Here is a 24,535-nt window from a genome sequence, read left to right as displayed (position 1 = left end):
ATTCAATCTTATAAAATCGACTTGTCAAGTGAATATTACTCTTCACTTAAATATATTATTATGATCTTATCACTAATCAATGTTTGATCTCTATCAATATCAACAATACCTATGTTACTGTATCAAAGCTTTGTCCTATTATATATTGCATTTTTTTGTACAAATTTTGATAAAATTATTTGAATGTGAGAGATTGAGATTATAATCCTTCATTATAAATAGATGTACAATGAGGAAAATTTGTGCGATAGCGGGATAAGTACCAAGGAGAAGTCCAATTTCACAATATTCAAGAGAGAAAAATTATTACATAAATCTCAATACACAGTCCAATGGTTGAAACCAAGGGCACATAATGACACCAAAATTCAACCTAATGTTGCCTGCGAGTTACATAATTCTGTAGTCACTAGTCAACTACATCTAGTTGCTTATATAATTTACAGAACAACATCAATAATCAAGATAACTTCAAAGTATGCTCACCTGTAGTAAATTATATTTATTGATTGATACAAAGTACCCTCCTAAATGCCGGCAAGCTTACCCTATTATCTTTGCATATACATGAACTACCTACCATTTGATAGATAGCATAGTGAACATTTTGTGCTGAACATCTGATGTGAAGTTAAACCTCCCCCACATATTTTGATGACAGCTTCTATCACAGATGTACATACTCAGAACCAAGACTTTCACTCTTCAATTAAAAAAAAAGAAAAAAGCACAGGCCTACTGCAAAGAATATCTGATATACAACATTAGATTGACCCATACTCCAATGATTCCCAGCTGAAGGGCTGGAAAACATAATAGACTTTGGGTGAGCTTTTAAAGAGCAATGCCACACAGACACACACGGCTGCAATGGCCACCATCGACAGCATTGCCGGCCTATAAACAAGTGTAGTTCTTCTCACACCACCATACGCCAGCTTGTGCTGGCATAGCCCACAATGGTGTGGCGTTGCTGTTGTTTCAATCTTCTCAGTCTGCAAACTTGAAACTTTTGATGACCGATGCCCTTCTGATTGCTTCTGCTTTGTGTTACTATCAACAAGGGTACCTGGGATATCAAGAACATGCTGACTTCTGCATGTCTTGCTTGTTTTCCTCTGGACAAGTTGAATGTAGGAGTAGTAGCCCCGCAAGGATGCATAGTCATAGGGTGTCAAACCTGTCGTGTCCTTAGCACCTTTCCATGCTTCAGTTGCCACCTGAACATGGCAAACATAGGAGTAAAACATTTTGTACTAAATCCTTACGCATGTAATTCACATAGGAGTAAAACATTAACAATACACATTGAACTGCAACGTGCACAGGAACTTGCCCAAGAAGGTGAAAAGTGTGAAAGAAGAATGCTTTTAATTAACAGAATAAAGGGGTGTTGGGAAGAACTTGGTGCATATTTGAGCTTACAAAAGTGACGTTATGAGAGTTATACGTAGAACTTGTTTGGATATAAACTTAAAAAGACTTTTGAGAACTTATTTAATGAAAATAAAGAACTTTTTCCAGTAGAGAAACTTTTAAAAACATTTCTAACTTATACCCAAATAGACTCTTATACTCCTTCTGTAAGTACTTTTCAACTAATTACAATAAATTTCATGTGAAACTTAATATAGATAAGCTCATATGATATGGTTTAAGTGATTAAGTTGTTCGCCCAAATGTTCCCTAAATAATAGTTGTTTAACTGTAGTCTTTATACCCACCTTTCCCACCCCTATTTATGGTAATAGTTAAAAAGATCTATAGGATTTGTTTGGATAAACTTCTTCAAAAAAACTTATAAGAGAAGAAAATAAGAAAAACATGAAATTAGCTTCTCTAAAACATAAGCTAATTTATAAAAGCTCATTCATATTAGCTTCTCCAAAAACATAGTTTCAATTAATGCATAAGCTAATTTTATCTTATGGAGAAAGTTATTTCATTTTTCCTTCATATTTATTTTCTTTTCTTTCAAGTTATTTTGGAGAAATTTATTCAAAACAGACCCATATGTTGCATACAGAAGAGAAAGGAATTACCATTCCTGGATCATCAGTTAATGCATCCAATACATTCTCTGAGCCATGCATACTTGCTGCAACATGAAGGGGAGTCAACCCAGCAGGCCCAATAGTATCAGGTCTGAATAAGAACCTGTCAGGGGACTTCTTGACTTGATTCTCTTTACCATCTCCATCATCTGAAGCTTTAAGTGGCACAAATTTTAACAGTAGTTCCACCATAGGCCTGCAATTTCTTTTTACAGCATTGTGCAGAAGACCCATCTCTAACAATGCAAACTCAACAGAGGCATGATCTCCTGTATCAACAGTGCCCTCAAAGATAATGTCCAAGAGTTTCTTCATCACAGCACACCAGTCATGGTCCATAGCGAAGCCGACAAGCCACATGAACCGATTAAAATGGAATCGATCTTGGACAGGCGCCATGGACCCTAGCCTAACTTTCACACGATTTCGATGAAGGAGCCAACCCATTTCTTGTATGAAATGCAATGCTCGAGTCTTCTCTTCCATTAGTTTGGATTTTATCTGGATGTCATCAGCAGTCTCAGCAACCTCAATGACATTCTCCAGCTTACATATCTCTGAACAAATTTCTTTTTCTGCTACTATGAATGGAAAGGAACAGCTGCTAAGACCATTATCTTCCACCTGAATATAGATTATCAAATCTGATATTAAATATGGCTTTAAAATCTAGAGAAAAAGAAATTCCATTTGTTCAGAATATCTTTTATCTGATTCTAACACTAGACAATTCTCTGATTCATTAGCAGAAACTATCTATCTACATGCTTTGTATGGATAGGTTACTTGTCTCCATTCAGCAATTTCTTAAACCATTTTCTAAGAAATTTGAAAAGTTATTGTTTGGTGTCAGAAATAAATCATCAGTTTTACAAAACTAGTTTTGCCTAAGAAAAAACCACATAGTTGCATATTAATATGTGTCTCAATACATGAAAAAAGGGGGAGGGGTGATGTCAAAAACTACAAACGACCTTCAAAGTTTATTAAAGTCACCAAATGGCAGGCATCAATAACAGTATATATCCAATCAAAGATAAATTGATGAAGGAAGTTTCAAAAGTATGCTGCAGTTCCTTCTGAGCTTCAGCCAACATAAAGAAGTCCCCATTGAAGAATAAAAAATTATTTCACGAACTTTTCTGAAGAGAAGGCCTGTGCAAAAATAAGAAAAATAAAATTGAGTATAAGTGGGTACCACCTCAATAAACCCTCTTCCAGTCACATTCGGTATGTGACATGAGAAGCTGAAATGCTGAAGCTCATGGTGCTCATTGGCTACATCAGCACCGTCAATCAAATTATAACAACTATCTTGTACCAAATATTTCCCTTCAAGAGCACAGAGCAACCTGAAATCAAGAGGAAGGGATTAAAATTCTGGTCCAATTGTAGTATATAAAATCCAGAGCACTGATCTTCCTCCATTCCCAAATTTATATTATATTGAAGAGGAGTGCTGGCAACACTCATTATTATTGGTTAAAATTTATTGAAAACTACAAAATCATGAGTAAAACTCATTAAAAATAAGCATTGAGATATAAAATTTTGTGATTTACGATAAGTTTCAATAGTAAAAAATGTTCAAAAAAAAGTATCAGAAAGTGTTGCTAGTATTTCTGTCTATATAAAAGGAATTGTCTAGCCTTTTTACCACGTGGACTCTAATCTTTTGCCATGTGGATTTTGAATCTGCCATTTGGCAAGAACTGATACACTTTTTAATTGTATTATTAATACTTTTTAATTTTCAAAACCAATATCTATCACTTTTAAAATGCTTAAAGTTTATCCCTCTCTTTTTTTTTCTTTTCAGCAAATTACCCATCAAATTTTGTATTTTTTTCCTCTTCCTATGTTTTTCTTCTCTTAAAATATATACACTTCAAAAAAATGTAAGAAAAAAAAAAACATCATTCAAAAATTTACTTAAGATTTCATTTTTCTTTAACAATCAATCATTGACAATCATATTTATATATATTTCTATAACAGTAAATTCACATTTAAATGATTAAAATGACAAATTAAGAATTTTAAAAAAATTATCTTAAATTAAAATAAATATTGGTCACAAAGAAATATTAATATTTATTTTTTCATTTCCATTTAATATTTAAATTAGATACATTAGTTTTTCTCAATCTTTATTTTTTTGGTCCTACTATGGGTATTCCCAACTCACTGGACCAAAAACTAACTCACCAGCAGTACTGTGACTGCACTAGCCGAATGGGTTTTTACACACGACGGGGATCAAACACAAGTTCACCAATAAATAGATCATCTTGACAACATGTGAGTGCAAATTGTCTAACCACTATGTCAATTCATGGGGTTTTTTTCTCAACCTTTTTAGCAATGCATTTTTGAAAATATTATGAAATTAAATAATAAAAATTATATGCTTACTTATGAAGGTTTCAAAAAGAAAGAATCACACCATTCCTTAAAGAGATAATCTAATTTTTTATTACAGTACGATATTTACAAGTTTTATGCTTTTAAATTTTCAAAGTTTTGACTTTTGAGTTTGATTAATAATATATTATAATTTTTTCATTTTTATAAATATATAAATGTAATTTTCCTAATAGAAATCTTATGTAGTATATATATGAGGAGATAATTTTAATCCTTTAATTAATTAAGGTTGAATTATTTTAATATTAAAAGGTAATTTAACTATATGGTTGTAAATAATAGATTTAATTAACTACCAATGTTAAAAAGCAATTATTCATAACATATAACTTAGAAGTATAAACGTGTCAAATGGATTTTGTTATAAAAATATAATTCAAATCGAAAACCATGCATGACTAATTTTATTTTAAAAATTAATCAAGTGAAATTATTAGAGAAATTAATTTTGAGTACACAAATATGATTTTAAATATCACCAATAATTGAATATGTGAAAAGAGAAAAATGTTTATTGGATATTTGGATAAAAATCTAATTAATCTAATCTAATCCATAATTCTTTTATCCTATATAGTTGGTCCGAAAGTTAAAGTACATCTGAATAGACATTCTTAAAACTTTTAATTATTTGTAAAATACATATTAAATATTTGTTCAATAAAATTATATTTGTATCTACTTAACCTATACAATTGACATATAAGATAATTTATTTTTAATAAAGTTAGTCCATGTCAGAAATGAAAATCACTTGAACTTCTATTTCGATAAACTTTTCCATAAGAATATATAGAAAAAGAAAATAAGAAGGTAAAATGTATAGAGTTTCTTCCACAAATTAAAATCATCTTATCTTTCATAGAAACTTTCTCATCCAACTTTTCTAAAATTTGAGATGTATAAGTTGATTTTAACTTATGAGAAAAGCTCAAGTCAATTTACATTCTTATTTTGTTCCTCAATAAATGCCTATAAAGAAGTTTATTCATACAAAACCTTGTAATAGGAGTTTAAAGGTCATGTTATAAATTATCTTAAAATATGGTATAAAATATTCATTCTAAAGTAATCAATAATTTCAATAAATTATTGTGTTATAATTATTAATATTCTTATTTGTTACACTTTACCTTAATGCTTTATATTATTTATAGATAAATTATTTTCTAATTACAAGTATGCTATTATGCTTATATCTTATGTTTGATTAATTTTTTTATACAATATTATCTTCATTAAATTTTAAAAACATATAATCTGACATATTTTATATTTTTAGTTTTTTTTTTTTAAATTTAATTTTACCATGCTAGTTGCAACACACGGGTATACCAGGACATTTTGATAGTGTGTGTCTCTCTATCATCCATTTTTAGAAACTGTTTCAGTGCCTGGAGAAGTAATGCATAACATTAACCATGTGAAGTTATATTTTCTTTGACAATCCTATCCAATCATATTGCCCAAGGAAGGCATATAAACATCTTCAACAAGCAACACAAACATCATATGTTTTTGTTTTTTCCTTAAATTTCTTATGAATATGTCCACCAGTATAATAACTGAAATAAGTACAGCTCAACACATGCCTCTGCGACTCTACCTATGTGCTCTTCTAGAGCAAGAATCTCTCAAGTCTCAACTAAACAAAATGAAGTCATCAGGTGTACAGCTATTTACCTCGTGTTGGACTGCAAAAGATTGAATCCTTTCACAATAAATTGAGCACTAGCACTTGCAGAAACAGCAAGTGGTTTAATGCACAAAATCTGACAATTTTGTGGGCTTTTGAGGCGCAACGGTACATCCAAGACCACCTGACCTGCGGTAGAAAATTACAAAATACAAAATAAATATGTTAGTTACCTAAGTAAGATGATAGAAGATTCTAGTGATAATTGAAATACAATCACATGGGAAGAATGCAGACAACAGAGTGAGAGAGAACAAACCATTATACAGAAAAGCTACAGAGTGCTGCACTCTTGTATAGATCCATCCTGTTCTCCAGAAAGAATCAGTTGACGCGGCAAGCTTTTTCAAGCTGGATCCAAGATTATAGCATAGCTGCATTATGAAATAGTAATAAATAAGAACATTTAGATTTTCTTTGATTGTTCCCATGGTTGCAGTATGCAACCAACATATGATAATATATCAAATTATACCTCTTCCCATGCAGAATTTTCTAGACGGAGATATATAGTTAATATGATACAGCCTGGCCTTATATAGCTCTCTATCTCTGTGGGGCTGTGGGATAACCAGTTAAGGATCTGGTGTAAAGAAAAACATAAATCAAACACCTTACAAGTTACAACAAAACAGTGCGGTGAAATTGTTTATAGCAATTTCAAGGCAGCGATAAAGTACCTGTGATCGGAGAGCATGGGGGAAATCATTTGGTGCCTTACCAAATAGTTTGAATACAATTCGATCCGTGCGACTCTGAAGAAAGGAAACAAATAACATGTCAATAAATACAATCCTCTGACAGCCACCATTACACTCAAATAAGTAAAAAGTTATTAAACTATGGAGGAGGAGGATGGATGCTCTATCTCTACATAGATTATGACTTTTATGAACACCAAAGTATATTACTTTATCAATTAGTAAGAAATAAATCAATTATATACACGAGTTGAGAAATACAAAAGCACAAGTTTCAAAAATTTACATCAGGTAACCAATTCCATGGATTTGCTATGGCTGAGAAATCTACAATACAAGAATATTTGGCTTAGCTGATAGACAAATTAAAACTAAAAAGAAACAAATGAATTAAAAGATTGTTTGCTAACTAACAATCTAACATAATATACTCATCCAAGCATGCTTTATAGTCTATATGATAACAAATGAATTAACAAGTGCCTTATCTGTTCTTTGATATAAAAGAAATAGGAACATTATCAAATTATACGGAATAAGGAAATGAAATCAAAATACTAAAATAATATACCTGAGCTTCTCCACTAGAACTAGATGGTGACTGGGTAGAGGTTGAATCTGAGTTTCTACTTGTCTGTGGTGGACTTGACCTGAGAGAGTCACACTGAACCCATAAAGGGTGATCATGAGATCCAAGCCCTGAAGGCAACGGCGGATGAGAATTCCTTGGGTTCTCAACATAATCCTGTACATCATCATATACACTATTCAAGTCAATATTACTTAACCCAATTCTTCCAACTGTAGTCCCTGCTGCAACTGATTGGGTTGGAAGGCTATCTCTTGACAGAAGTACATTTGAGGACTGTGGTCCTGAAGGAGATAGAGATTTTAGCTTTACTACTCCATCACTGCCTGAAGCTATACATTTTTTAGCCATATCATGAGCAGGAGTCATCTGACATTGTAACGTAGACTCTTGAGGGTCGTGATGGATTAGACCATCATCCATCTTGATAGAAGAACTGTAAGGTCTGGATGGTTCGGGACCATTTGAATTTGTGTTTGGAACATTATGCATAGTTCCAGATGTCCCAGCTTTTAACAAATCTTGAGATCCATCCAATAAAGACGCAATATTTCTTCCATTAATTGTACCAGCTAGATTTGCCAGGTTTCTCAACAGATGAGATAGAACATCCTGGTTTCTCATATTATCTGAGCCATTTGCTGCAATTTGTAGAAGGTAAAATATGTGCCAAATAAGTATGCCAATAATGAAATGCAACACTATGATAGATAGACATAAAACTACAAAAAACCATAGGTAATTAGAATAAGCTCAAAGGCAGCTTTCATCCTTTTTCAACAAATGTTTCAGCAGAACACGTTCTCACTATAAGGGTAAGGCTTCGAGCTTTCTAGTGATCCAATATTTATGTGCCCAAAACTTGGAAGGAATATGAATAAAAAAATGAAATGATAATATGATAGTACAGCCAAGAAAGACAACAAAACAAAATCACTATTCTAATGATCAGTCCAGGGTAACTTCCATTACCCAAATGATTTTCCCATCCTTTTGGCTATTGAAAATCCATGGTAGAGAATAGGAGTCGAGCTAAATTGTTCAAGACAACCACCAAGGTTTCAAGTAGAGTTAACCTAACGGTGAAGAAATTCTTAAATACCATTGGAGAAAAATAGATTCATAAAATCACCATAGCAACTAAGCAAGACATTCATTTAAATAATGCCTATTAGCATCACTAAATCATCATTACAATCAGGACACACATTTAATCCATACCATAAGATAACACATCCCAAATCATCCATGTTAGCATTATCAATTCAGCACTGAATTACCTTTTAAGACTTTACTAATCCACCTTCAAGTCATGAATGTTGGGCATGTAAACTCACTAGCTACTATAATACTAAATTACTACGAAATAAAGAGATCCAAGCACCAAGATCATATGCTGGAGTAACAAAAAAGGGCCAATTATATCAAACAATAAAAGGAACTTTATAAATATCCAGCATTATGTTATGTTAAATTTTTCTGGTTTTTTGTACAAATACTAGTAATAATTCCAGCAACCTGAATTAGGAAAACAATCAATGAGACAGCCAACCTAAAAAATCGCATTGGTGCTTAGAATTAAAGTGGGGCCAGTACTAAATTTCATATTTGGTATGCTTTTCAATTTAAGAATTAGAGTTCTAATTCTGAATGATAATTTCTAAGACTTGAAAAACAACTATCTACTATAGCCCTTCTCAACTCACCAATTCTAATTCCAAGAAACAAGAATAAATAAGATGCACTCTACATCCCACAATACATATATGAATATAACAACTCCAGCCACCTAGGTTTAATACTTCAACAACCATCACCTCCACAGCCGCCATTCCAATTTGCCACCACTACTTGGCTACTTGCACCACCGCTATATAATCTACTGTCACAGTATTATTAATTAATTTAAATGTGTTGGCAACATACATACATACATATATATCAAACAAGAACATTAGAACTAAAATCAGACTATAATTTTATTTCATAATTCATTGTGATTTGGGCCATTTGGCACAACGGCAAGGTACTACCCATGCGACCTGGTGGTCGTGGGTTCCAGGGACTGAAATCACCTCTCCACCTGTGAGAGTAAGGCTGCATACATTTGACTCTCCCCACACCTCAGAATAGTATCCCACACACCAGGCAACCCAATTCATTGTGCAATGCAATCATAAAGTTCAAATTAAAATTAAAAGAATTATAATTCCAAACATCAATAGTGATTTGGTGGGTATTTTTGTTTTGGTGAAATACAGAATAACAAAACTAAAAACCTCTAGGAAAACTAGTCCTAGTAAAATCTGTCCTCAAGGCATTACAAATAAACTCTGGCACAACATCATAAACATGTCTCTGACAATTGATTTGCATCCCATGCTTAGCCAACAAATCCACAACCTGATTTGCCTCCCTGAAAACATGCCTCTACAAATATTACCATTATGTTGTCCATAGGGTGGATGTTACCCTGTTATGAGAATCACTAGGGAACTAACCAAAGTTGTTAGTAGGTGGATAAATGGTGCACAAGAGATTATTTTACCCAAGCAAAGGACTGCCCTTTCACTTCTACTATTAAGAACACCAAATCATCCTATTCTTCAAGGAGGAAATATCACCCAGACAATGCAACAAACAATGGAAAAAGAGAAGTTTCCACAGATATATATCTTTGGGGGGAAAATCCCAGGTATTAAGATTAAGTGCAAACTTCTGCAGTCTCAATGACATAACTTAGGTAAAATGTTACAAGTGCTCAGTGTAACATATCAGATTAGCCATGCCAAAGGATATTAAAATTTCGGTTAAGGTTCAACCTCTTAACATTATCAAAGGGACACCTAGAAATATTTCTAGAGAATTATCCAGACACATATCTCTCCAGTTAAAATAAAAACTGGAGAGTGTCCAGTTTAATAATCTCACCATTCATACATACTTTGTTTATACTTTATATATTAACTTTATTAAATATTAAAATTAAGCAAGGGCTGAGATTGCGTCCGGTTTTTTCTAATCTGGAGAGAATCTTTTTCCAGAATTATCCACCCAAAAGCACAAGAAAATTACAGGAGTTTTGAGAATCAATTCCCATCAAACTCGGAAGTTAATAATTGTTAGTTATACATATTATAGATACCATTTCTTGAAGATAATAATTATTTATTTTCAAGTTACCTCCTCGGAAAATTTATTTATGGTACAAAAGTTTCGACATGAAAGCATAAATCACAAGTTCAAAGATATCAATTAAATCCTGTCAGTTAGGTGTAGTCCATTACCCATACAGAGAGGATATACAGACAAAAACAAGACAATAAATAGCCAAATAAATAAGTTATGGTTATGAAGAATGCCATGCAGATAAACTTCTGAACAGACGCAAACTCACAATGCATATTGGATAGTATCCTCAGCAGACTCATTAACAGATAGGTACTGCCCTTTTCTTCATTCACAGAGCCTCCATTAACTACAGTAGCATCAGGATGTGTTTTCCTCCTCCTCTTATTGTGGCCTGCCAGACGCCTTCGACAACTTCTCTTCCCTTCATCAAATTCTTCAAGGACATGAAACCTGCCATAATTTTAACAAGTTATACCACCAACTTGGGGTGCTGAAGAAAATGTTCTGGAAACTAAAAATGCACATAGAGCAGGCTTTAAGCAATCAACTACAACGACAAGTAACATGGAGGGCTAGGGATTAATAACTTCACACCACACAGACCCTGGATTTTTCATCTTCCTCTTTAGAATATGTTCCAAAATATTAATGTGATGAACAATACATAAATACAAAATGAGCTCTCCATGAAACTATCATTTCATAACCTAACTAACCTGCTACACTGTTGACAGAATCTCTGCATAACATTTCCAACTAGAGCCTGGCTTGCCTTGGAATGCATATCACAAACTTTGTGGCGACGGTGGTAATCCTTCGCATTACTAAGATCAGTCCTACAATCTTCCACCTGACAAACAGCCCGATTCGAACTACTCGCAGCTATCTTTGTCTTCTTTCCACTTTTTTCCTCCCCTTCTATGATAGGGTATACTTGACCCCCAAGGTTCAAATTAAGAGAACCAGAACCAGTTCCATCATTCATTTCCACCCCTGCTTCTTCAATAACACCTCTCCTCCTCTTCTCCAATTCTCTCTTTTCTTCCCCAAGGTTAACACCATCATATGCAGGAGACAAATTGTTAGTACCATCAGCAGTTGCAAGAATTTCAGGATCAGTAGGGAACAATTGACGACTCCCACAATCTGATGGCACTGAATTCAGTTGCCTAGCAGTGAAAAGATCCCCATCCCATTTCCAATCATTCAAATCCCATTCTAAACTTCTCTTTCCAACACTCTTCATCTCCGGCACCACAGGTCCATAAAAATATGGACTTTTCCCCTCTAATTGAGCCTCCATGAATCAAGACCTCCACAATAAAAAAAAATCAGCAAAATCACAAACACCCAGATTCCAAATCCACCAGAACACAACACCCAATTGGAGAAATCACAGCAAAAACACCCAGACTTAAAACCCTACCACCATAAACACTAGCTTTATTCACCCAGTAACACCAAATAACAAGAACAATAAACCCCACACGGATCCAAACAACAGCTGCATACCCAAAACCAGCAAGGAGGGCAGAATCAACACTGAAATCAAGGGGAAGCAACCCAGAATTGCAAAATCCAACCTTGCAGCATCATTTCACACGGGCCAAGAGCTCAATGTCACATGTGTTTTGAAGGGTGAAAGATGTTTGCATCAGAAGTGATGGGAAGTTGAAAGGAAGAGAAGAGAGGCAAAATTGGAAGTGGAGAGATGGGGAGAATGAAGAATATAGAAGGTGGCCACAGAAAGCATGCGTCAAACAGAGGGAAATTAGGAAAAGGTTAGGAACGAATGTGAAGAAAATGCTGTTTCTGTGCTGAGACAGTGCCTCTCTCTCTCTCTCTTAATTTCTGTGTGATGCCATGGTAAAGGAATCTTAGGGGCTATAAACTCTTTCTCTGTGGTAAAACTGAAATCAAGAAATTGTAAAAGTCTGAAACAAAATATGCACACAATGACCGAGGAAGGTAACAACTGACTACTACCTACGTTGTCATTAATAATTTTAAATTTGTTTGACTTACATTTTTTTTTTGTTACTACACTGTGTAAATCTGCAAATCAAATTTCTAATTTTAAAATTAAATAATATTAGCTATTTTAAGCATGTCATCTAATATTAAACATAGTAACATGTTAATGATGACCAACAATGCAGCACCATTATGGACATTATTAATATATACTTTCTTTATTTTTTTTTTAATTGTTTTGTTAGTATTTTATTATTTTTTTATTGTTATTTTTCTAAAACTAATGATTTATTAATTTTTTTTATGTATTTTTATTCTTGATAATTAATATATGTTTACTGAATAATGTGTCTATTCATTTTCTAATATACTTATTTCTTCTTCAACCATCTAAAGGGTATAACAGGAAAATAGATAATAAATACTTTGAAAAACTAAAATATCAATCATTTTCTTAATTCTTGTACATAACCTTAAACAACAATAAAAAAATGAAAGAAATATATATATATTAATTTTGAATAATATGTTAGGAATGAACCAATATTATTTAATTTTAAAAAGTAAGAGGCAAAATTTGTAATAAAATCTTTTTAAGAGATCAAAATTACATAATTTCCAAAATTAATTTAAGTCAATTTATTTTATATACCAACTTATAAATCTTATTTATTGAATAAAATAAGGGAACATTTGGTTTCATGTTCCATATACCCAAAATTAGTTTTGTTGGGTTTGAAATTCTTGGAATGTTGTCATTGCATGTTTGGTTGTTTGACAAAAAAATAAAGATTTTAAGCTGCCAAAAATTCATGTCCTCCAAGAAGCAACTTATAATATTTTCTCCATCAAACAAAATTGATTAGAGCTTAGGAAGCAACCACCATCCAAATGTATTTATGAAGTTAAAAGAGTTTTAGATTGGTTATATTATGGAACTAACCCCCGTATTTATGTTTCAAATCATTTTTTTTTGTCACTTACCATATAGCTTCTTCCTCTTCTTACCATATTTTATAAAGCTTAAAGTTACTCTTAGACTTAACTTTTAATCTTGTTTCTTTTCTAGTCGTACAAACATTAAATATTGAGGTTTGGTTGTTGACAATTATTAATATTTTATTAATTCATTTCTACTATCAAATTTTATGGGTTATGCTGAAGGAAGCTTAATATACGTTCATTGTTTTTGTTCTTTTTATTCTCACTAAATCTACTCTTGATCTTTCTAATTTTCAAAGTAAGTTGCAGTTCTCTTTGTTCTTTTAATCTCTCTAAATATGTTTGTTGTTCTTACTGCATAATTTATATTCTACTTATTGATTGTTTTTCACATTTAACAAGAAGATATATTGATTATGAATCTATGCTTCTTAAAACACATTATTTTCTTTGTTATCCAAACTTTATGTTTGTTAATATGATTGAGTTTATGTTCATGTTTAGAATTACAAATACCAAAATAGACAAGGTTGTTTGGGAAGCAAATGAGAGTTTCATTATAGCATGCTTAGAGCACCTGACTAATACAGAACACCTTAGTACTAGTTTTAGCAAGAACGGGTGGCTTAGAATTTCAATCAAATTTAAGGAGTTAACTAGAAGAGACTATCTAAAGTCGAAGTTTAAGAATAGGTATGATAACCTTAGAAGAGATTGATGAGCATGGTATAAATTATTTAGTAAAGAAACGGGCTTGGGATGGGACAATACAAAGAATATCATTGAGGTACCAAATGATTGGTGGGAAAGGAAAATATTGGTATGTGCTAAATAAGTGTGCATTTTGATAAGGATTAGGCTTATGTTTAGTGTTGCTATCATGATGATATTAGGTTGTAAACATGGAAGAAAACCCTCAATATGCAAAATTTAGGCGCTATAGGCATGCATTTGCTTAGTAGTTGACCACACTTTTTAAGGATGTTGTGGTTAATGGAGAGTATGAATATGTTAAGTCATACGAAGAACCTCCCAACAAGGTTTTGAATGCGATAAATATAATACATGTTGTTATTTCTAACAAGTGTGTTAGTGTTTCAGAAAAATATAAGAACATGTAAGATGAAGAACAAGCATATGCATCAGACGATACAAGACGACAGTCGGAAGCTTCATATAGACAAATACAAGTCAAAGCAAAAGAACTCAGACGGAAGGTGGTCAACGACCAAAAAGAAAATCCAGAAAAAATAGAAAGTCTGACCATATACAAGTTGACCAGACAAAAGGAAAAGTCAATACGTTAATGACAAATGCTCAGGCAAAGGTCAAGGCATGAGCCACATATAGACTAGCAGATGCAAACGAAAATTGTCACGCAATCACCTGAAGAATCAAGCTTCAAAAGACAATTTGAATGTCGTCCACACTCATAGGAGAACACACGAAGTCATCTAAATTGTAAGAAGAAAAGAAGAAAGGAGAAAATCAAGCACAAAACTAAAAGCATGCATGTGTCAGAAAAAGTACATTACTTTTTCAGACAAGGACAAAATTCCACAGCTATGAGACTAGAAAAAGGAAAAAAAGGTTCCTAGGTCTCTACTAAACTTAGACACTGCTGCTACCAAGACAAAGAATATTTCACGCAAGGTCTATCACAAGAGACAACATTTAATGCAAGAATCTGAGCATTAAATGAGAGGATCAAACTAGTCGTGAACGACTATATCTGCTTCAACGAACACTTGCAATGGGCAGATTTCACAAGACTATATATAGGTCTCAACATCAAACCTTAAAAGGTTGGCTGTTTGGCCCAAAATGGTTCAAGCAAGAAAAAAGAGTGATATCCAACCCATGATGCAACGAAAGTAGAGATAGAGCATATAGAGTCAAATATGCCATAGTGTATTCATCTTTGTAAACTAAGGAGTTCCAAACATGTGTAACTTAGGAACAAAACCTTAGTGAGTGTACCAACTTATGTATCCTCTCTAGAAGAGTAAACCAAACACTCAAACCTGATTATATGTCTAACATTGTAAAGCCAGACGAGGCTAAGAAAAAAAATACTTGTAAAGCCCAGAGGGGCTTGTCAAAGAATACTCAATGCTAGCCTGAAGAGACTGAAAAGAATATATTAGCGTTGGTGAGTGAAGCCGACGGGCCAGGAGTGGTCGAGAATACTTAGGGAACCAGAAGTGGTTTAAGAATACTAGCGTTGGTGAGTGAAGCCGACGGGCCAGGAGTGGTCGAGAATACTTGGGGAACCAGAAGTGGTTTAAGAATACTAGCGTTGATGAGTAAAGTTGACGGGCCAGGAGTGGTCGAGAATACTCTAGTCCAAGAGTGGACGATAATACTCAATGCTAGCCTGAAGAGGTTGAAAAGAAGATACTAACGTTGATGAGTGAAGTCAACGGGCCAGAAGTGGTCGACAATACTTTTGTACTTAATTGATTATCTAGTGGAACCCTTCAGTTGAAGGAGACTAGACGTAGCTCAGTTGAGCGAACCAGTATAAATATGATTGCATTGTTTTATTTATATTTCAGACGCAAACTCTTCGTAATTGATAAATCATGTTGAAAACCTCGTCTGTTATTTATTCTTCATTGAAACTATTTTTCCAGATGAAGACGCAGATTTTGGTTAGCAAACATAGTACATTGAAAAGCTTTATCTACTGCCTATCTTTAATTGAAACTATTTTGAAAAGGAAAATTCATGAACCGTACTCATTACTGTTATATGAAACATTTTCCCTCAGCAATCGATAAATAGTTCAGACGCAGTGCCCTTGTGTTAAGCAAATTCTGCATAACCGTCTGGTATTTAAAAGTGCAATAGATGAAAAATATTACTCTTGCGAAAATGGCTTTTAAGATATCCTTGTTCACACACACACATATTCAACCCCCCTTCTATGTGTTTCATGTCTAACTTCAGAATAGACTCCCTTAACTAAGGTGTTGCCTATTGGTTTTAACAATGATGTCAATGATGTGTACCATCCAAGTCTTGAGGGCATTAGCCTTAATTTGGAGGAAGGTTCAAGTGACAATGAAGATGGTAGTGTTGGTATAGTAAATGAATTTAAAGGCCTTAATTTCAATGTTTTCTTAAGAAATTGCTTCCCAAGGATTATGAACTCAAAATAACGGGGAGACGAGAAAAAGAAATAATAATATTGTTATGAAAGGTAACAAAAAGGAAAATGCCTAACCAAGAATAGTTGATAGGATTGGTGTACTAGTTAAATCATGTAAATCAAATGTTGATGCTACAACTAGTACATCCATTGGTGATGTAGTGGCAGAACTTCAAAAAATCCATGAAATAAATGTGGTTGTATTTTTCCAGGCAAGTGTGTTCAATTGATGGTGCCCAAGTCAAACAAAGACATGTTCCTTGCATTGGAAGATGATATGGATTGACTTATGATTATAATAGATAACCCAAATGGCTTAACATAATGATTGTTTTATAATAAACCTTGATTTAAAAAAAATATGGATTCCTTGATGGATTGACTTATGATTGTAGTAGATAACTCAAATGACTCAACGAAGCGATTATTGTGTAAAGAACACTAATTTAGGAAATTTTGGATGCCTTGATGGATCAACTTATTTTCTTGTGTTTGTTTTATGTATATTGAACTCTGAATTATTGTTATGTTTGTGTAATAGTAGAATGACTACCATCATGGGTTTGTTTTATGATTATTGAACACTGAATTATTTTATATTGAGGTATGACTATAACCCCATATGAAAATTATGTTTGCATCATTTCACACTTGTTCATAAATTTTTTTATTATATTTGTATATGTGAAAATGAATAATATGAATCATTGGTATGGAGGTTTTAAAACTAATATTGATGAAGATGATGATATTATGGAAAAAGAAACTTATGTGAGTGCACTCGTAGGTGAGTATGTAGTAAAATATTTATGTAAAGAGTTATGTATAACTATTAAACATACATGTCATTCATGGGTGTATGAAATTTTACAAGGTCATCTTATTCATTATTATGAGATATTTTGTATGGAAAAACATATTTTCCATAAACTACGTAAAAATTTAATGTTAAAAATTGTGTTATAACTTATTTGTATATTTTAATTGCTACTTCTTATTATTAAACATATATATATTAAATTATATTTACTTTATTTTTTTAGTATTGCAAACATATTTTTTCTTTTATTCAAACTAGTATTACAAACATATTCAAACTTTATTTTATTATTCTAAGCAAAATATGTCTATATGTAAATAATATATAAACATGAATACCCATTTTAGTAATTATATACTCAAAATCAATTTTGATAACAAGTTTTCAAACAACATTTAATATGAGAATCACATTCATATTCTCTGTCATCTAAACAAAAATTATGTTACTTTTAACTCATATATTTACAATCATTTTCACAAATTTACATCGATTCAAAATTAATTACATCAACACATTTCCAAGCATACACTAAATATAGTTTAGACTTAAACATATTTTTAATTCATACTTCTATATTCTTACTAATAATAAAAAGTATTATCTCATTTCATATACATATTATTTTCGACAGTTTTATCTTTGTAATTTCCTCACAATTTACTTTTTCTCTCTTCACCATTCTTTATTTTGTTTATATTCTTTATAAAAAAAAATTGTTAAACTTTTTGTTTCTTTAATATTTTTCTTTTTTCCTTATGATATTTGTAGATATAATATATTGACGTTGTTTAGTGTGATAGAATGGTGACATCTACTTTAACAACTTATTTGATATGGCACATTAGTATATATAGTAGAAATGTTTATAATTCAATATGTTTTATTAACCCAATTCAACTTAAAGAGATTTAATAAATGATATTTTGTTAATATGATAATATTTCTATTATTTATCTAAAAATATATATTATCAAATATCTTAAAATGTGTTTGGAAGAATGGATTTTGAAAATAAGAGTTAAAAAAAATGTATTTGAAAATAAGATTTTAAAAGGACTGAATTTTACAATTAGCTTTATTCTTAAAATCAAAGAAATGGAAAAGTTAAGGCTAAATATATAGATTGGTTCTTTATTTTTTTTAAAAAATTGTTTTAGTTTTTATTTTTAAAAGATTCATTTTGGTTTTTAACTTTTAATTTTGAGTTAATGTTGTCATTCCACAACATTGATCGATTTCAATTTTAGAATGCAATTTTGAACCTTTTTTAATATATTTACCTACATGAAAACTATGAAACTCAATTAATATTCAAACCACAAAGATTTATATACGTGTTATAAATTGTTTGAAAAGTGAGTCTCATGAGCAATAAAAAAAATGAAAATTTTAATGTTAGATTCTTTTCTAATTATTTGTAGGACTCAATTTTTACCCAAGTTTCATGATGTTTATGAACCTTTTTTGGCTCATGTATTAATTGAGTTCCATATGTTTCATGTAGATGAATTTAATATGATACATTTTGTATCTTGAATTAGTCAAAAACTAGTTTAGAATCGTTCTCTCAAATACTAAATGATAAATGCTTTTACTTGAGAATGATACTCATCTCTTCTAATATGTCTTCCCCCCTTAAACTCTAAAATTTAAATCTGATACATTATATCTAAAGTCAAACCTAAGAGCAAAGATATTACAAAGCAAGTTATGAAGTAACCTGTAGATAGGTTTCATATTTGAGGCCTTCAAGATTTTCCTTAGAGCTTCCTTTTCTATTTGACGATAAACATTACGTCCATATTCTTTATTGTCATTACATCTTCCCAATCCTCCTTGTAGATAAGTCCCTTATGCTCACAACTAGATGTTATGGAAATGGTCTTCTCCTCCTCCAACTTCAATTAGACACCATGTATCGAATTGGAAATGTTCTCCTTCATGTAGGCATTATCCCTAAGGGAAGCACAAGGCCATGGTACCACATCCACTACATCTTGGCATATGGAAACTAACCAACTCTCTCTAGAAAATGCTTCACAAGGAATTCATCCTCTTCCAACCCATTCAGATTGAGCCACTTCCGATGTAGAAACTTTGTTATAAGGAATTCTTCCATAGGAGTTTTTGGCTTTTTAGTGTTGAAGTTAGCCCTAATGAAAATCCTTTCTTTGTATCATGGCTTTGATAGAGACATTTTAGTTATTATCTAATTGTTGTTGGTGTTTAATAAGCATAATAACATCTTTAAAATAATTAGTTCGTTCAAAGATATATTAGGTGTAAATAATTATGAAATTCTTTAAACAAAAGAATGTTATTCTCAAAGTATCCACATACAAGTATTATTGTTAACTAGAACAACACTAATACATTAAAATTATTGTATGAGATTTAATCATGGATATGGTGATATCAATTCATACATATAGGTATAAAAATTGGAGGTAGATATTTATACTGTATGGATCCATAGTGATAAGGCTTCATAATAAGTTATGAAAGTGTCAAAAGTGCTTCTTATGACAACCATAGTAGAGTAGTTACTAAAATTCTAGCATATGGAGTTATAGGCTTTGATGCTATCAAACATTATATGTAACAAGATGATTCTAAAGGTAGTTATTTGAGTCTATGATGAATCATGTGAGGGATGTGAGTAATGTAGAGAGGATTTGTCCCTCCTGCATAATAGGACATGTGCATTGGATATCACGGTAGAGTGAGGTGTGAAATATGTGTAGTCATACAAGAATGATACATTTATGTCTTGTGTTCAATCAAAGACATACAAACAAAAAGATAGATTACCCTACAATAATTATGGTTGCATAAAGGATGAAATTAGATCACTAATTTATTTTCTTTCATTGGGTAGTTATGATGCATTGCTAGATATCAATCTATGTATATAATATTTAATATGAAGATATTAAATATTATTTTCAATTAAGTGAGAACCTATATGGTCACAAGCATAGGGTAAACATTTTGGGGCAAACTTTTAATTTAATGGTTAATTAATTAATTATGATTTAATTAATTAATTGATAATTAATTTAATTAAATGAGAGAATATTGGACTTGTATTGGATAAACCCAATAAGGAGGAAAATTAGGTCAATAATAATCTATTAATAAACAAGTAAACCTAGCCTTGCTTATGTATCTTTCTAAGAGAGAAAAACAAAGGATTCTTTGAGGGTTTTGTGAGACGTGCAAAACCCTAATCTTGTCCACCTATGGCTAACACCAAAACTCCCTCTAATGTTTCTTACATGAAATAAATAGAGGCACCATACCCTTTAGTGTTTGGTGATTAGAAGGAAGAAGGTGTTCATCATTTAATCACATAGAGAAGTCTCCAGAAAGGCATATAACGCCCTACAAAGGTAAAACATTGAAACCTTTAGCATAAATCTAGACAAAGTATGATCCATGGGAAAAGGATTTATTTCACTCATGGGATTATTTTATGAAAATTCTTTTGAAAACTACTCATGAAACCCCAACATTTAGTAGGTTCAACTTTCTCATGGGTCATTGTTTCTTTGGTTAGGGTTTGGAAGGTGAGAGTGGTGAAAGAGGTTTGGAAAACAAATACTTAGAAAGGAGAAATGGTTTAGAAAGCATGAAAGAGAGAAAGGAGATGACTTTTCTCATTTTAAGTGTAACACCCTGATTTTCACAAATTATTTGAAGACTCAAAGCCCAATGTAGACACTCAATTTCGTCTGGGGGCATCCGAACAAGGAAATGAACCTCTATTATGAAGGGAAGGAGCTCCCGAAACATGCAAACAACAGGGTAGGACATCAGAGGGCCCAAAAGCCCAAAACAATTGTTTTTAGTGGCCCGGAACAGGCCGTTCCAAAATCAGAACGGGCCGTTCCTAGGTCTGGAATGGGCCGTTCTAGATTTGGAACGGGTCGTTCCAAGTTTCTAAAAGGGCCTAAAACCCTAATTTTGAACGGGCCGTTCTAAGATTGGAACAGGTCGTTCCAAGAGTGGAACGGGCCATTCCAAGATTGGAACGGACCGTTCCAAACTCCTAAAAAAGGATTAAAACCTACACTGGAATGGGTCGTTCCCAAATGAGAACGGGCCGTTCCAAATTATTAAAAGGCCCTAAAAATCCTGGTTTGGAACGCCCGTTCCAGCCTAGCCAAGTGTGTGTTAATCTTGTCTCTAGAACGGGCTGTTCCAATTTCAGAACGGTCCGTTCCAGTTACAAATTTAACCCACAACGTTCGGATCCAGAACGAGCCGTTCCGATTTTGGAACGGGCTGTTCTGGAAACCCTTCTGATGCCTATAAATAGACAGCTTGGGCACAGTTCTCAGGACTCCAAAATTTCGTCCAGACTCCTTAGAGTTCGAAATTTCTCTCTTTTTCCTCTTTCCCTCTTTTGTATTTCTTGAGATTTTGTGAGGCATTGTAGTGTGAAAGGTTACCACAAAACACCTAAAATCTTCCTATTTTGAAGATTCAATAGAGCTCATTCAAGAGGTATTTCAGTTAATCTCTTTTCTCTCCTTTTTTATCTATAATAAATATTGTTATAATAAAAATAATCATGTAGACATTTTAGGGTTAATTGTATAATTTAAATTTCAAGCATGTAAATAATTATTAATAAAAGGGGATTTAATATTTCTATTATTATCATTTATAATGTTAACTTCACCATAAGGTACCAATTAAGGGCGTTGTAGGGTGCTTAATATATTCCCTACACGTAACCGATCCCCGAACCCAATTCTGGTTATCAAGGCCATTATTAGAATTTTTAAAAACCTTTTCTTTTTCCAATGTTTTGAGTAAAACATTGGTGACGACTCCATGAACGCATTTTTCAAAATCATTAATTAAGGATTAGTCTGGTGTCCGGGCATTCCTTAATTGATGAGACTTTTAAAAGGATGTCTAACCCATAGGTCGCAAGATCGAAAATTTTCGGGTTGCGACAGATGGGGACTCCACTCGGGACGTTTTAAGAGGGTCAGATCCATATAAATGATGAAATTAGCATTATAAAAAATAATAATTTAAATATTTTTCCCCTTTATTTTGTTTGTTTTATTTGTTTGGCTTTAATATATGTTTGTTTGTTTAAATTCTGCACCTATTTGAATAAAACTGTACACAATCCTTTGCACACAACAGTTCTCCCTATACCCGGGGGCATGAGGGTAATAAACATAGGGAGTGGTTGACGTACGACCGGCCCAAGTTTGGCCTTGGAGCCTGCGAGCGTTGTCGGAAATCACACTCAAGGTGATAACCGGTTACTCTAGCCCGAAATACTACGACAGACCTTAGAGTTTGCCAGGTGACGGTGATAGAGATACTGGGTCCCTATAAAGGGGGCACCTTGGGGGCCTTAAGACCAATGAGATTAGAACCGTCCTATACAATGCACTTTTCTCGACAGGGACCACAGACCGTGGGTTCATACTGCTCGTGGATGTATAATTGTTTGAGCATATGATTGTTGCATATTTGTTTCTATAAAAAGTTTGCCTGCCTTTTGTCATAATCCCTTTCTTTTGTCTAAAAATATAAACAAAAATATAGTGAAGCGCTTATATGCTATACATATACGGTAGGAATACCCGACAAAAATCAGTGCAACCTTTGTCATATCATAAAATATTACGAAAAGGGGCACCGATGATGACCAACCTTCTAAGGATCAAGGTAACCTTTGTCATATCGTAAAATATTACGAAAAGGGACACCTACCTTCATAAGGGCAAGCATCATCCTGTCAGGAATTTCCTTCAATAAGTCTATAAATAAGCGTAATAGAAATCCATTGTTATCCCTCGAAGGTGGCTTCTCAACGCTCCGTACTCACGAGAACCCAAAAAAGAAAGGCTATGGAGGCACTAATGGAAAGGAACCGCGAGCTGAATGAAGAGCTTAGGCAACTCAAGGAGCAAATGGCTCGAATGTGCGAAACCATGAGCAAGCTCCAACATGATGACAACAGCGCTAGTCACTTAGGAGACGCATCCAAGGATCACCTAAATGCTTTGAAGAGAGGTTAAGAGCGGTGGAAGGTCATAGCTTTGACATTCAGGAGGCCGCTAAAATGTGCTTGGTACAAGATATCCAATTTCTGCCCAAGTTTAAAAGTCCTGACTTCCAAAAGTATATAGGATCCAGTTGCCCCAAAATGCATCTGACGATGTACTACCGAAAGATGGCTGCCCATGTGGACAACGAGAAGCTCCTGATACACTGCTTTCAAGAAAGCTTATCGGATGCGACCCTCAACTGGTACATGCAGCTGGAGGGAGGAAAGATCCAAACATGGAAGCAGCTCGCTGATGGTTTCTTGCAGCGATACAAGTACAATATTGATCTTATCCCCGACAGGTCTGATTTGCAAGGGTTAAGCAAGAAGGGGGATGAACCTTTCAAAGCTTATGCACAGAGGTGGAGGGAGCTGGCTGCACAAGTAGAGCCCTCGCTTTCCGATAAGGAGATGGTGACCTTGTTCATCAACTCTTTAACTGGCCCCTATTATGATAAGATGATAGGGAATACCTCGACCCTTTTTTCCGACATAGTCACCATAGGTGAAAGGGTGGAGCAGGGTTTGAAGAGCGGTAAAATAGGAAAGGCTCTAGGGAGCTATGACTACAAGAAATCCTATGGAAAGAAGGAGGATGGGATCAATGCAGTCACCATAGCCACCACCCCTCCAAAGAGTAGAGGCGCGACACAAACCAAGTCGTGGAAAGAGAAGACGGTAGATAAAATTCCTACCACTTATGTGGCACTGTTACCTCAACTCTTAAAGGCTTCCATGTTGGTACGAGTCCCGCCGTCGAAGCAATTTAGCCCCCCTTTCCCTCCATGGTACAACCCCGAGGAACATTGCGATTATCACTCTGGCTCCCTAGGACATTCTGTGGAGCGGTGTAAGGCCTTGAAGCTTCGTGTCCAAGGCCTGATTGATGCCGTGTGGTTAAAATTTGACATGGACACGCCCAGTATCGATAAGCAGCCGCTCCCCAAGCATGAAGATTAAA

The 24,535-nt window shown here is 33.5% G+C and overlaps 1 protein-coding gene across 1 annotated transcript; it reads right to left on the bottom strand.

Annotated features, from left to right (window-relative positions):
* Nucleotides 1-256: 256 nt before the first annotated feature.
* LOC109814864 (squamosa promoter-binding-like protein 1) lies at nucleotides 257-12,509 on the bottom strand. Its single transcript, XM_020379380.3, has 10 exons — nucleotides 11,316-12,509; nucleotides 10,865-11,049; nucleotides 7,450-8,108; nucleotides 6,858-6,932; nucleotides 6,653-6,760; nucleotides 6,437-6,551; nucleotides 6,165-6,306; nucleotides 3,256-3,406; nucleotides 2,043-2,678; nucleotides 257-1,220 (listed from the first exon to the last, which is right to left on the bottom strand). Exons 1-10 carry the CDS (start codon nucleotides 11,900-11,902, stop codon nucleotides 765-767), a joined length of 3,114 nt encoding a protein of 1,037 aa, XP_020234969.1. The 5' UTR covers nucleotides 11,903-12,509; the 3' UTR covers nucleotides 257-764.
* Nucleotides 12,510-24,535: the final 12,026 nt, after the last annotated feature.

This window comes from Cajanus cajan, chromosome 1, assembly GCF_000230855.2.
Source record: "Cajanus cajan strain Asha chromosome 1, NIPB_CcT2T_4, whole genome shotgun sequence".
Lineage (NCBI taxonomy): Eukaryota > Viridiplantae > Streptophyta > Magnoliopsida > Fabales > Fabaceae > Cajanus > Cajanus cajan.
Note: the sequence above shows the minus strand (reverse complement) of the source record. Positions and strands in the feature narration are given on the sequence as shown.

Excerpts from the sequence above, each read along its gene's own strand:
- LOC109814864 (XM_020379380.3), bottom strand. The coding sequence starts at position 11,902 with ATGGAGGCTCAATTAGAGGGGAAAAGTCCATATTTTTATGGACCTGTG. Across the intron at positions 6,933-7,449 it reads GTTCTAGTGGAGAAGCTCAG|AGTCGCACGGATCGAATTGT; the intron begins GTATATTATTTT and ends TCCTTTCTTCAG. Across the intron at positions 6,761-6,857 it reads CCCATGCTCTCCGATCACAG|ATCCTTAACTGGTTATCCCA; the intron begins GTACTTTATCGC and ends TCTTTACACCAG.